The following is a 13,562-nucleotide window of genomic DNA, read 5'->3' on the forward strand; positions in this document are numbered from 1 at the left end:
AACCTAAATGTCCCTCGACCAAAGAATGGATAAAGAAAATGGGGTACATTTACACAATGGAGTGCTACAAAGCAGAAAAAAATAATGACATCTTGAAATTTACAGGCAAATGGATGGAGCTAGAAAATATCATTTTGAGTGAGGTAACCCAGACCCAGAAAGACAATTATCATATGTACTCACTCATAAGTAGTTTTTAGACATAAAACAAAGAAAACCAGCCTACAAATCACAAGCCCAGAGAACCTAGACAACAAAGAAGACCCTAAGAGAGACATATATGGATCTAATCTCCATGAGAAGTAGAAAAAGACAAGATCTCCTGAGTAAATTAGGAGCATGGGGACCATGGGAGAGGGTAGGATGGGAGGGGAGCAGAGAAAAATGTAGAGCTCAATAAAATCAATAAAAAATAAATAAATAGGGCTGGAGAGATGGCTCAGAGGTTAAGAGCATTGCCTGTTCTTCCAAAGGTCCTGAGTTAAATTCCCAGCAACCACATGGTGGCTCACAACCATCTGTAATGGTGCCCTCTTCTGGCCTGCAGGTACACATACACACAGACAGAATATTGTATACATAATAAATAAATAAATATTTTAAAAAAATAAAAAATAAATATTAGTTTAGAACAATAAGCAAAGGTAAGAAGGAGGAAAACATCTCCAAATGACAGAGTTGTAAAAGAAAAAATATAACTTAAAATAAGTGGGAGGGAAATAAAACTATGATATTTTATGTTTATCCAGAGTGTAGTGAGATTCAATTCAAATATTCTGAAGCAGAATAGTATGAGGACGCATGGTGGTTAAGGATGAGGTAATACCTGCAGAGTTTCAGATATTCGTTCTATCAGACCTAAAACGACATCTTCCAAATCTTGAAAGGTGGGATAAAATTCCATTTTATCTTCATCAAATGTCAATTCCATCTTAAATATTGGAAGCCTGTCTTGGTGTTTTGGATCAAAGAGTTTTACAAATTCTTCTACCGTTCTCCGTAAGAGATCCTTTAACTACATGATAACACAAATTAGTATTACTTCAGAAGGTATAAACTCAATCTTTACCTTAAATGAATTGTGTATAATTACATGATCTCCATAAACTTGCTTACTCCTGAAGTCATAACCATCCTTAATAAATGTCTAAACAATAAATAGAACAATATATGGAAACCATTTTTAATAGAATATCAGCTCTCTAAACATGGCAGTGTAGAATTTCTGTATTTGCTAGTTTGTCTGTCCCTGGCACATTAGACATTTCAAAGAACCAAACAATATGGTGGTACACAATCAATAAAAGCTCAGAGACAGATATTGGGGTTCAACCTGAAGACCTGAAAAGCAAAGAAGCCAGCACTGGCTCTTACCTCTATCTCAGTCTAAAAGAGTGATCCTGCCTCCAGGAACCTCAGAATGGGACTGTGTCTGAGAGCTGTCTCCTCCCATTTTATAACCCTCTCTAGGTCTGGGATTAAAGGCATGCACCACTGGGATTAAAGTAAATCATGCATCGCCCGGTTTCTATGACAACTAGAGTGGCTACTGGGATTAAAGGTGTGTGTCATTGCAGCCTGGTCTGTAAGGCCGGCCAGTGTGGCCGTTTTACTCTCTGAACTTCAGGCAAGCTTTATTTATTAAAATATAAATAAAATGTCACTGCAAATGGAGAAGACTGGGGATTAGAAGGTTTACACCTTACACATGAAGGCAGGAGCAGACAATGGCCCTGATACTAAAGATACCTCCTATGGTCACAAGAGTCAATTGTTAAACAATCACAAATTTGAGGAATTGTTAAAACTTTTAGAATCTTGAATTATACATGTTGAAAGTATTTATGCTGCAGAAATCAGTAAGCAGAAGAACTCCGGGTACTTTTCCTCCTAGAGAAGTCAGGTTTCCTTCACGTGCTTGGTGACAGCAGAGGTAGAACCATGGTGACCAAGAAATGTGTACATTTCTAAGCATGAAAGTGCATTCTTACTTCAGATCAGCTCTTAGATATTTGGTCAAGAAGACATGCTCGGATCTGAACAATCTCCCAAACATGCTTTATCTTTTCTTAGCAAATAATCATAGTCCTTAGGAGAGTGACAGCAAGAGGAAAGGAAACTGCATATGCTCGGTACCATGTTAGCTCCACTGCCAATTGAGTATTGCATTGCATATGGATGCATTGTACCCTCTTAAACAAACAAGGTCGAATCAATGCCTTTTGTAGCTCTTCACTGAAAGGAATGTTTTCATTCAAAACATTTTCTAGAGTTTTTTTTCTAGAGTTCTATGTCTGGAGTAGTAAAAATTTAAGGGAGCCATAAAACAAAATTGTGTAAGGTTGATGTTCTTTTTATGTTTACAATCTAAAGATGACCAAAGGCATTTCAAAATCGACATTTCCTGAGAATCAAATGAAAAGTAAACATCTTGGAATTTAATACATATATTTACTGGGCTAATCTTTCTGTTAACACACTGCAGAAAAAGTAGAGACAACTGGTTTCCACAAGGGTCAGGTGATAGTCGTTGGCACACGCTGCCATGCTTTCAGCACGGGTCAGGTGATAGTCGTTGGCACACGCTGCCATGCTTTCTCACTTTGTTTTTACTTTCTATGAATGTGCTGAGTTGTCTTGGAAATAGGCTTCTCATGTATGGCAGATGAACACCATCACTGAGCTATATTACCAGTCCCTTCTCCTTTTAGGATGCTTCTGAACATAAGGATTTTCTGATACATTTTAAATTAAATTATAATAAAATATTTTCTTTATTTTAAAAATGTATTTGGGAAATATGTATGTGAATATGTTGGGAGTCATTGCTTTCGTTTCAACTCGCTGAGGCAGGGCCTCTCCTGTTTCTCTTGTTGCATGACTATGCCAGCTTCTGAGCTTGCATCTCTACTGCAATTGCATCTCTACTCTACTGCTGTCTCTACTGCCCATTGTAGGATTACAGACGCAAGCTGTTGCATCCAGCTGTTTACAAGGGCCCCAGAAATAGAACCTGGTTGTTGTATGGCCAGCTCTTTTACCCTCTGAGCCATTTCCCTGGCCTTATTTAATTTATTTTTAAAATTTTGTTTAGCACTGTACTTTAATAAATTTTATTTAAAGTACTGAATCTAAGTGTTATCACTCAAAAGGTACACATATAGCACATATATCTGATTTGACACAATAGCACATATACCTGATTTGACATAAGTATGGAAACACAGTTGTAAAAGGAATCCGTTTTTTCAGGCTTAATGCCTTCTAGTGCCTCCTTCCTAGTAAAGAGATTTATAACCTTTGGGTACCATGTGTTCATTATTTTCTCTTCTGATTTTTTAGCTTGAATTGATAGATCACTTCTCAGAGCATCACAATCAATTGGGCCTCTAGCTCTGTAGATGGACAAAGGAAAATAATTCAGACAAATGGCAGATTGGCTTTCTATACAACTGTTGAAACAGATAAGATAAAATTTTAAGTTCTAAAATATAAAGAAAGGTTTTAGAGATTTATAAATCAGCTTTAAAATTACACAATAAAATATTTCAGAAAAGGAGTCATTCAGCTTTTAAGTTTTAATCAATACATATAAAAATTTACCTAATTCCTGTTAAGTCCAGTAAAATTATATCTGCAAATGTTGTATAACCAAACTCCAACAAAATTTTCATAGTTGGATGAACGATGTGCAAATTAGATAATATTTGGTTTCTTGCCTGCACAAAGTTCGAATGCCAAGGATTGGAATAATCCAGTCCCCTGGAAAAGCAAAACAACACATTAAACATGACCGAAACAATATACCTTAAGCTTTGAGAAATTAATGTTAAAGTGAAAACACTGGGGACTGGGAGGAAAGAATTGCGGTCAAGAATGGAAGCCTTCTGAGTTTGCACACACAGTTTTGAAACTACATTGTCTTCAGAGAGAGATCATTAGCGGCTGAAACAGACACCTGGCGCTAGCGCGTGTTCCCACTTAAAGTCTACTTTGGCCTAGCTCAGCTACATAAAATATAGACTTAAGAACAGTGTTAGGCTTATGGGAAAATTTATCTGGCATAATACATCAAAAATTACTCAAGGCTAAATTGAGTTTTGGTGTATTATTATTCTTCCAAGTTTCATGTAGCTTAGGTTAACCTCAAACTCACTATGTAGCTGAGGCTGACTTTGAACTTCTGGTTCTCCTACCTCCATCCACAGAGTCCCAGGATTACAGGTATGAGCCACCTTAAAATGCTTATCAGGTTACTATTTTTCATATTGGTCCTCCTACTACTGTAAGTAGAATTCGATGATTAATGTAAAGAATAACTGGAGAGGCCTGGAGGGATGGCTCAGCCGTTAAAGGCTAGGCTCACAACCAAAAATATAAGAATAACTGGAGATTTTTAAAAGAAAATACATTTGCCCTTCATGACTACAGACTTGAATATAAGGTTAGCTCATTTTAAAATTGTGGACAAAGCTAGACGATATGCTGCTTTTAAAAATAGTATACTCACACAGGAGATTCTGGCAAAGGGCCCCCTTCATCTTCAAGCCATTTAACTTGAGGTTTCACAAGAACACTCTGTACTAAAATATACATATGTGTTAACATTTTCTGAATATCTTTCCAGGATCTATTCTCTAAGACTAAGATTTTTTTTTGTCTAAATCTCTAACTTGATACTGTAAGGTAGAATTTACTGTACATTAGAATGAATATAAGAAAAAAATCCCTTTCTTTCATATAATCAAACTCTTTTTTTTTCTTTTTCGAGACAGGGTTTCTCTGTGGCTTTGGAGCCTGTCCTGGAACCAGGCTGGTCTCGAACTCACAGAGATCCACCTGCCTCTGCCTCCCGAGTGCTGGGATTAAAGGCGTGTGCCACCATCGCCCGGCTCATATAATCAAACTCTTAGCATCATTTTGGCCTTCCATTGGAGGTGAATTCAGATACAGGAACACTTTTATTAATAATAATTATTATTATTACTATTATTATTTAATTGAAATTTTACATACTAATCCCAGTTCCCACTCCCTCCCCTCCTCCAGCTCCTTCCACCTCCACTCCTCAGAGAGGGAAAGGCTTCCCATGGGAGTCAACAAAGTCTAGCACATCTCTTTGAGCCAGGACCAAGGCCCTCCCCACTATACTAGGCTGAGCAAGGTATCCCTCAAAAGAGTCAACATAGGAACCCTTTACTCCTCAGTTCTTTACATTCTGTCTATTCAGAGATCACTGGCATACACTTCAGAAATTCATTCTAAGACAGCTACCAGGGACTGGGGAGAAAGGGAGTTAGGGAGATGTTGGCAAAATGTTAGAGAATTTCAGTTAGCTAGGAGGAATAGGTTAAAGAGATCTAGTGTACAATAATATGAAGATAGTGAAAAATGATACTCTGTTTATAGATACTTAACTACTTTCAATCATCTCCAGCACATGCATGGAGTAGTTGGTTCACCTTAGATGTTCACAATGCCTACATTATTTTGAAGCAAACTGTATATGATAAATAGATATAATTTTGTCAATTAAAGAAGAAAAGGCAGAGTCTAGCATGGTGGCTTGTATCTGTAACCACAGTACTCGAGAGACTGAGGCAAGAGGATTGCCATGAGCTTTGAGGCCAGCCTGGGCTGCAAAGTGATACTCTGTCTAAAAAGCAACAACAATATGCTAATAAAAATCACAAAGATTAAAATACACGGATATTTTCTAACAGTCATAAAAATAGGATAACTAAGACTATAGTAAAAAAACAAAAAACCAAATAGCAATGAATAGTAGCTAATAAATACAAAAGTTATCCTTAAATTAAAACCTTTGATTGGCCTGCAGTCTCAGAATATAGCTATTGATAAAAATCATAGTGAAGAAATACAGGCATTTGAAATAGATAGTATTCAATATTTTGTCTTATTTTGCTTTTTTGAGACAAGATCTCATATATCTCGGGCTGGTCTCAAACTCACTATGAGTTGAGGGTGGACCTGGAACTCTCATCCTCCCACTTCCCCCTCAAGAGCTGGTGTTACAGATGTATGCCAAACACGCTGCTTCGTTCCGCTTCTGATTCGTGAGACAGGGGTAAAAGAAGTTTGGTCCATGTCAAACGTTACTTACCCAAATATCTCTTCATGCTTTTTTCAAAGTCATTCGACACCTCCTTTAAGAGACTTCCAAGCAGTTCTTCTCTCTTTTTCCCCTCCTTTAAGTGCTCAGGTATCAGCATCAACATGTGATCCAGCCATTCTGGCTGAATAGGCACTATAGGGCTACTCTCTACACACTGCTTCATAAAAATGTAGTTTAACTTGGGAACATTGAAAGAACAAGCCAAATGGGTCAGAATGAGAAAGCATTTCCGTGTAGCTCCTAAATTCTATTTTCTAAGACAGTATTTTTCCAGGATGAAAAATATTCTAAAAGTTGTACACGCATCTCCACCAGCACCATCAGCACCAGCACCAGCATCACCACCACCACAAGCAGCACCAGCACCACCTGCAGCAGCACCACCATCACAACCAGCACCAGAACCAGCAGCAGTTCGTCCACCAGCACTAGCACCAGCAGCACCAGCAGCAGCAGCACCACCACCACCCCACCTCACACCATACTACACCACAGTATAAATAAATGTAATGGATTTTTTAAAAAATTAGATAAACTAAACCAAAACCGTGACTAATAAAAGGAGGTTGTTTCACAGTATTCTCAGTTCATAAGGAGAATTTCATATTCATATTTTTAGTCCTTTATCCCAAAAGAAAATCTTCATGGACTTAGAAAATTTACAGCCCAGCCGGGCGGTGGTGGCGCACGCCTTTAATCCCAGCACTTGGGAGGCAGAGGCAGGTGGATCTCTGTGAGTTCGAGACCAGCCTGGTCTACAAGAGCTAGTTCTAGGTCAGGCTCCAAAAACCACAGAGAAACCCTGTCTTGAAAAACCAAAAAAAAAAAAAAAAAAAAAAGAAAGAAAGAAAGAAAGAAAATTTACAGCCCAATCTGTAAATATGCTTTATAATTTCCTCTTATATGTAACCAGCTCCAAAATTTTCTGGATCCTTTAAATTTTGCATGCTTGCATGTTTCTTCCTATCATTTCACAGTCCCATGTTTCTACTCATGCTGTCAGTGTCTGCCCAAAATCTCTAGTACCTAGCACATAGGTAGTATATAGTAACTCTCAATAAGTACTTATTAAGTGAAAAATAAACATTATATCAATATTAGGATAATTAGTTATTACACTATTTTTACACGAGAGATGTATTTTTCTATAATTGATATTTTGAATATTTTTCAATAGTTTGGATAGAACTAAAATATTTATATAGATAATCTTATACAGATAATCCTCAAATAATGGGTGGCAACACAAATACAACTCTTGAAAACCTCATTTGTGGCCCACAACATGCTTGCCCCATTGGGCCTAGAACTATAAATCTGTCTAAGGAGGTCTTTCTTGGAGGAGGCTCAGTGGGTGGTCTTAGGAAAATACTTTGTAATAATTATTTTGAACATTTTCAAAACAAGAAAATCCACTCACTCCTTTTTTTTTAATTTCACTGGTCATCTGTGAAAATAAAACAAAAGACAAACAAGGAATAAATTTAAAACATTTAAATCAAACAAAACCTTAAATATAACTGTTCTTTAAAAAATGTGTTCTATTGAGATTCACTTAAGAAATAAAACAGTAGAGTGTGTATTTAAGAAGAGAACTCACAGTCGGAGGGAAGTCTGGCTCTGGTAATGGAGGTATTCTTTTATCCAGGGTTTTGTCTAGATTTTTTTTTGCTTCAGAAATTCTGAAATTTATGGTTAGAAAAATATACGATAAAATGTAAATTAACTACTAAAATACTTCAAGTTGAACATTTTAGGTATCTATACTAATACTAAACAAAGACATTTCAAGAGATTTTTAGACTACATTTTCATTTCCTTTTACCTTTTTTAAGGAGGAGGATACTGAGAGACCATCTCACCCAGGCTGACTTTGGACTTCCTGTGTAGTTGGGGATGCTCTTCTATTTATAGTAATACTACTGCCTTAGTTTCTCAGAGTGTTGAAATTACAGGCATGAGCCATCATATCTGCCTCTGAAAGAACTTTTTTCTTTTCTGAATATTTTTATTGATTCTTCTCTCATACAATACATCTCCAGCACAGCTCTGTCCATGCATGACTTTTCTTTTTAAATCCTTTATTTTTTGTTTATTTTTGAAATTACAATTTAATTACATTTGTCCATTCCCTTTCCTTTGTCCAAACCCTCTGCTACACTCATCCCTACTCTCCTTCAAATCAATGTCCTCTTTTTTACTAGTTGTTATTACATACATATATAAATTTTCATTACTCAAGTCTCAACTGAAATTTTACTTATTTAGAAAGACCTTGAAACACTATGACTACATTAATCTCATAATGCTATTTTCACACATCTCCAAGAAAATGGTTTTGACATGACTTTTTTAATGAGAAACAAACCCTAGTGGCTATTACCAGTGAGATCTTAAATTTTAAATTATTCAAAAATACTGTAATACTAAAAATAAAATAATTTTCAATTTTAACTTACTGATAGTTTTTAAATGAATTCTAATACAAACTAAGCCATGTCTGTTAAAAAGCCAACATGTCAGAGAAAGCTTCCTCACTCCCTGTGTTAAGAAACACCTCTTGAAGGCTTCACAAAGCCTTCCGTCTTTCAGCTGACATGCCAAGGAGAACAAAGTCACACACATGAGCCAGGGCCATATTGAGCAAGCACCAGAAATACTTAGGAGGCCAGAGCAATGGGAAACTTTGAGGCAGTATATTTTATCAAGCAGCAAATGAGAGATCTTACAGATGTGTAAGACCCTGTCTTGAAAAGCCAAAACAAAACACTGTCTTGTGTCCATACAGTTCTGTAAGTAGCACCCCTTCCGCCTGCTGTTTATTAAAATATTTCTAATAATTTCCTGCTATATTTCTGTTTAGAACAGTTTCTCCCTCCCTCCTTCACTACCTCCCTCCCTTATTTCTTCCTTCCCTCCCTCCTCTCCTTTTCCTTTCTTCTTCTAGCCCTGGCTGATCTGGACCTTGATATATAAACAGACTGGTCTTGAAGCCACCTGCCTCTGGCCCTCAAGTGCTAGGATTAAAGGCATGCACCACCACACCTGGCTTACTTAGAACATTTTAATGGCATCCACTGTTCTAAAAATACATCTTGAATTCCTTGTTATGGCCTATAAAGCTCTGAACAAGCTGCTCCAATCTCCTCTTCAACTTCTACCAGTCTTCCCTAGGCCTATGGTACCTTCATGATATTGGCAATTGCCAACTGCTATGTACACTAAAAGCATTCATATTTCATGGCTTTTGGGCTTGCTATCCCCATCCCCTGATTGAGTTTCTCCTGTTTAAGTGGAAGGTTAGTTCCATTCTTTAGCTCTCTACTTAAATATTGTTCCCATGACTCTTTCCTGCGTGCTTGTGGGATAATCTTCCATATTTCTATTATATTATCTTATTACTTATTTTTATTCATACAGGGGCCCACTATATAACCCAGGCTGGCCTTGAACTCGCAATCCTCCTGCCTCAGCTTTCTCAGTACTAAGATTTCAGGTATGGTTTACCACATTCTTTCTCTATCTTGTTTATTCAAAGTACCCATCATCCTAAGGCAGTGGTTCTCAACCTTCCTGCTGTGATCCTTTAATACAGTTCCTCATATTGTGGTGACCCCAACCACAAAATTATTTTTGTTGCTACCTCATAACTTTAATCTTTCTATTGTCATGAATAATTATGTAAACATCTGTGTTTTCCAATGGTATTAGGCAATCCCTGTAAGAGTCCTTCGACTCTTGAGGGGGATGTGACCACAAGTTGACAACAACTGATCTAAAGGGTAATGTGTTTTTCACGTGTTTACTGTCTTATCCTGCTGGCAAACAAACTTGTTAAACGCAGTCCTTTCTTATTGTTTTTTGTGATCTTCCTAGTAACAGGCACAGTGTACAAGTAATTAATGATGCCACATAAAGTGATATAAATCTGTAGAAAGGATTAAAGCAATGTGGAAGGGATTCAAACACTTTCTAGACATGGTAATCTATAAATTAGACCTTAATTGCAAAGCATATCTTTATTTATTTATTATGTATTTAAATAACATTTATTTTACATACCAACCAGTTTTCCCCCTCTGATCCTCCTATCCCCTCCCCTTTCCAATTTACCTCCCTCCCCATCCATACCTTCTCCATCTCTATTCAGAAAGGGACAGGCCTCCCATGGGCTTGTATAAAAAACAAAACATATCTTTAAATGATAAAAATATAGTATATCCATGGAACTGTGATTAGTTCATGGCAATGAAAAACCATAACTCTGCTGAGTACCATCCTGAGGCGTCCCTTCTAAGTTCCTACAGTATCAAGGAGAATCTTCAGAATGGACCAGGCAAGAGGCTAGTGAGAGGGCTCAGTGCTTCAGAGCTCTTCTGCCCCTCCAGAGGACCAGTGTTTGGTTCCCAGCACCCATGCTGAGCACAACTGCCAGGTGATAGGGTGTCCTCCTACGGTCTCTGGGGGCTCTTGCATACACACACACACAAAATGAAATATCGTGTAAAAGAATGAAGAGGGCAAAAGGTCTCTAACAGCATACACAATAATATTCTTCGTAAATTTAGGTTTAAAAATGACAATGAGGAATACTGAGAATTCAAGAACAATTGCAGTGGGTTTTTGATCCTACTGCACGTACTGGCTTTGTGGGAGCCTAGGCAGTTTGGATGCTCACCTTACGAGACCTGGATAGAGGTGGGCGGTCCTTGGGCTTCCCACAGGTCAGGGAACCCTGATTGCTCTTCGAGCAGATGAGGGAGGGGGACTTGATCGGGGGAGGGGGAGGGAAATGGGAAGCGGTTGCGGGGAGGAGGCAGAAATCCTTAATAAATAAATAAATTTAAATAAAAAAAAATAAAAAAAAGAAACCAGAAAAAAAATAAAAATAAAAATGAGTAAGTAAAGGATAGGCTTATAAAAATATAAGTCTAGGGCTGGAGAGATGGCTCAGAAGTTAAGAGCACCGGCTGCTCTTCCAGAGGTCCTGAGGTGGCTCACAACCATCTGTACTGAGATCTGGCGCCCTCCTCTGGCGTGAGAGCATTCATCGAGACAGAACGTTGTATACATAATAAATAAATAAATAAATCTTAAAAAAATGTAAGTCTAAAGATGTTATAGGATTCCATGCCTGTTTAACTATAATGTGTAACTACCAAAATTTAAATGATTACTTTTGACAATATGACCATCAAACAATGTGGCAGTAAAATTTAAGTCAGCTGCAAAACTACTTTTAAAAGAAGTTAACCAAGAAGGGAAAGTCCTGCTTCTTTTTCCGAAATCAGTAACGTTATGACATAACAGCAGGCACAGTAACAAGATACGTGAAGTAAGATCTAACGACTCTCCGAATTTCCTCTGTGTCTGTCGTTACGTCCCCCTTCTCATTTCTGATCCTATTTATTTGCGTGTTCTCTCTCTGTCGTTTAATTAGTTTGGATAGGGGTTTGTCGATCTTGTTGATTTTCTCCAAGAACCAGCTTTTTGTTTCATTGATTCTTTGGATTGTTTTCTGTGTTTCTATTTTGTTGATTTCAGCCCTCAGTTTTATTATTTCCAGTCTTCTACTTCTCCTGGGCGCGTCTGCTTCTTTTTTTTCTAGAGCTTTCAGGTGTGTTGTTAAGTCCCCAATGTATGCATTCTCCATTTTCTTTAAGTGGGCACTTAGTGCTATGAACTTTCCTCTTAGCACTGCTTTCATTGTGTACCATAGGTTTGAGTATGTTGTCCCTTTATTTTCAATCCAAAGACAAACACATAGGCATCCTCATGAATATTAACCTTCATCAGGCAATGAAAGGAGACAGAGACCCACATGGGAGCACTGGACAGAAATCTCAAGGTCCAAATCAGGAGCAGAAGGAGACGGAGCACGAGCAAGGAACTCAGGACCACAAGGGGTACTCCCACACACTGAGACAATGGGGATGTTCTATCGGGAACTCACCAAGGCCAGCTGGCCTAGGTCTGAAAAAGCATGGGATAAATCCGGACTAGCTGAACAAAGCGGACAATGAGGAATACTGAGAACACAAGAACAATCGCAGTGGGTTTTTGATCCTACTGCACATACTGGCTTTGTGGGAGCCTAGGCAGTTTGGATGCTCACCTTACGAGACCTGGATAGAGGTGGGCAGCCCTTGGGCTTCCCACAGGTCAGGGAACCCTGATTGCTCTTCGAGCAGATGAGGGAGGGGGACTTGATTGGGGGAGGGGGAGGGAAATGGGAAGCGGTTGCGGGGAGGAGGCAGAAATCCTTAATAAATAAATAAATAAATAAAAATTAAAAAAAAAGATACTTGACCCGCAGAATTAGACCACTCAGGACAAAACCTCACCTGTGTGAGCAAATTACTTTTCTGTTCCTTAGTTCACTCATTTAAAAATACAGATAAATGAGCTGGATAAATGGCTCAGGACCCAGACTCAATTTCCAGCACCCACAGAGCAGCTCATAACTCTAGCTCCAGGGGATCTGACCCCTCTTCTGACTTCCCTGGGCTCTAGCATACATGTGGTAAACATACATAAACTTAGGCACATACACATACATATAAAATAAATATTTTAAAAATAAGATTTAAAGACTATTTTACCAATAATATACACCTCATCAAGGGGCTGTGAGAAGCACAGGTAAGGCGATCTGGACCAGCAAGCACTTTACAAAATTGGCTATCATTATGACTGATTCTCAATTGCTTTTCTAAATAATTTGAATTTTCATCCTTATTTTATCCATGGACAACCTATATAGTTTTTAAAATTTTTTATGAGTCTATTACATTAATCATTAATTCCAAGTAATAATTATTTACTAATATGCAACTTACACTAACTGGTTAATTTTCTTCTGCTGCTCCTTAGATCTTCTGTAATTTAGCAGCTCACTTTGTTTTGGTGTGTCAACACCTATGTCTTTGGGGGGACGGACAATAGGGGGCAACTTCAAGTTCAAAGCCTCCTTTTCTGCTGTAATGGCATTTTTTTTTGGATCTGACATCTTGGTCTCCTAAGGATTAAAATACTCTATACCCTGAAAAGAAAAAGGTCATACAGACATAATTGCATGAGATCAAGCCTCAATATATTCAGTGTATCTTACACACCGATAGCATAAATGAAATTCCATACCTTCTCAGATTAACTTGCCAAGTATAGTAGTGGTTAAAGAATGACAGTTGAGATGAGTAGGCAGGGGTTCTAAACATAGCTCTACTGGTCACTTTCTATGAAGAAACAAAACCAGATATTTGTTCCTTACGATTAGAAACTAAGGAACTGAATTAAGTGTGCTCTGAATAGCCTTTCAACTCTGAAACCCAGGGTTTGTTGTTTCCCCTAGAGGCAAACCACAACAAAATCTAGTTGTTAAGAGAGAATGCCCCTCCCCCAAGCTGGTATTTAATAGCATTAACAT

The 13,562-nt window shown here is 37.9% G+C and overlaps 1 protein-coding gene across 1 annotated transcript in view; it reads right to left on the reverse strand.

Annotated features, from left to right (window-relative positions):
* Positions 1 to 13,208, reverse strand: part of Dnah12 (dynein axonemal heavy chain 12) — a 163,687-nt gene extending 150,479 nt beyond the window's left edge. The window contains exons 1-8 of the mRNA XM_041662692.1: positions 12,976 to 13,208; positions 7,737 to 7,818; positions 7,557 to 7,583; positions 6,125 to 6,314; positions 4,511 to 4,583; positions 3,604 to 3,762; positions 3,200 to 3,395; positions 827 to 1,015 (exon numbers count right to left, since the gene is read on the reverse strand). Coding sequence (XP_041518626.1) covers positions 827 to 1,015; positions 3,200 to 3,395; positions 3,604 to 3,762; positions 4,511 to 4,583; positions 6,125 to 6,314; positions 7,557 to 7,583; positions 7,737 to 7,818; positions 12,976 to 13,145 — 1,086 coding nt within the window. The 5' untranslated portion in view covers positions 13,146 to 13,208. The remainder of the gene's footprint in view (positions 1 to 826; positions 1,016 to 3,199; positions 3,396 to 3,603; positions 3,763 to 4,510; positions 4,584 to 6,124; positions 6,315 to 7,556; positions 7,584 to 7,736; positions 7,819 to 12,975) is intronic.
* Positions 13,209 to 13,562: the final 354 nt, after the last annotated feature.

Source organism: Microtus oregoni, unplaced genomic scaffold (genome assembly GCF_018167655.1).
Source record: "Microtus oregoni isolate MIOR12 unplaced genomic scaffold, Mior012 000013F_ref0000133, whole genome shotgun sequence".
Lineage (NCBI taxonomy): Eukaryota > Metazoa > Chordata > Mammalia > Rodentia > Cricetidae > Microtus > Microtus oregoni.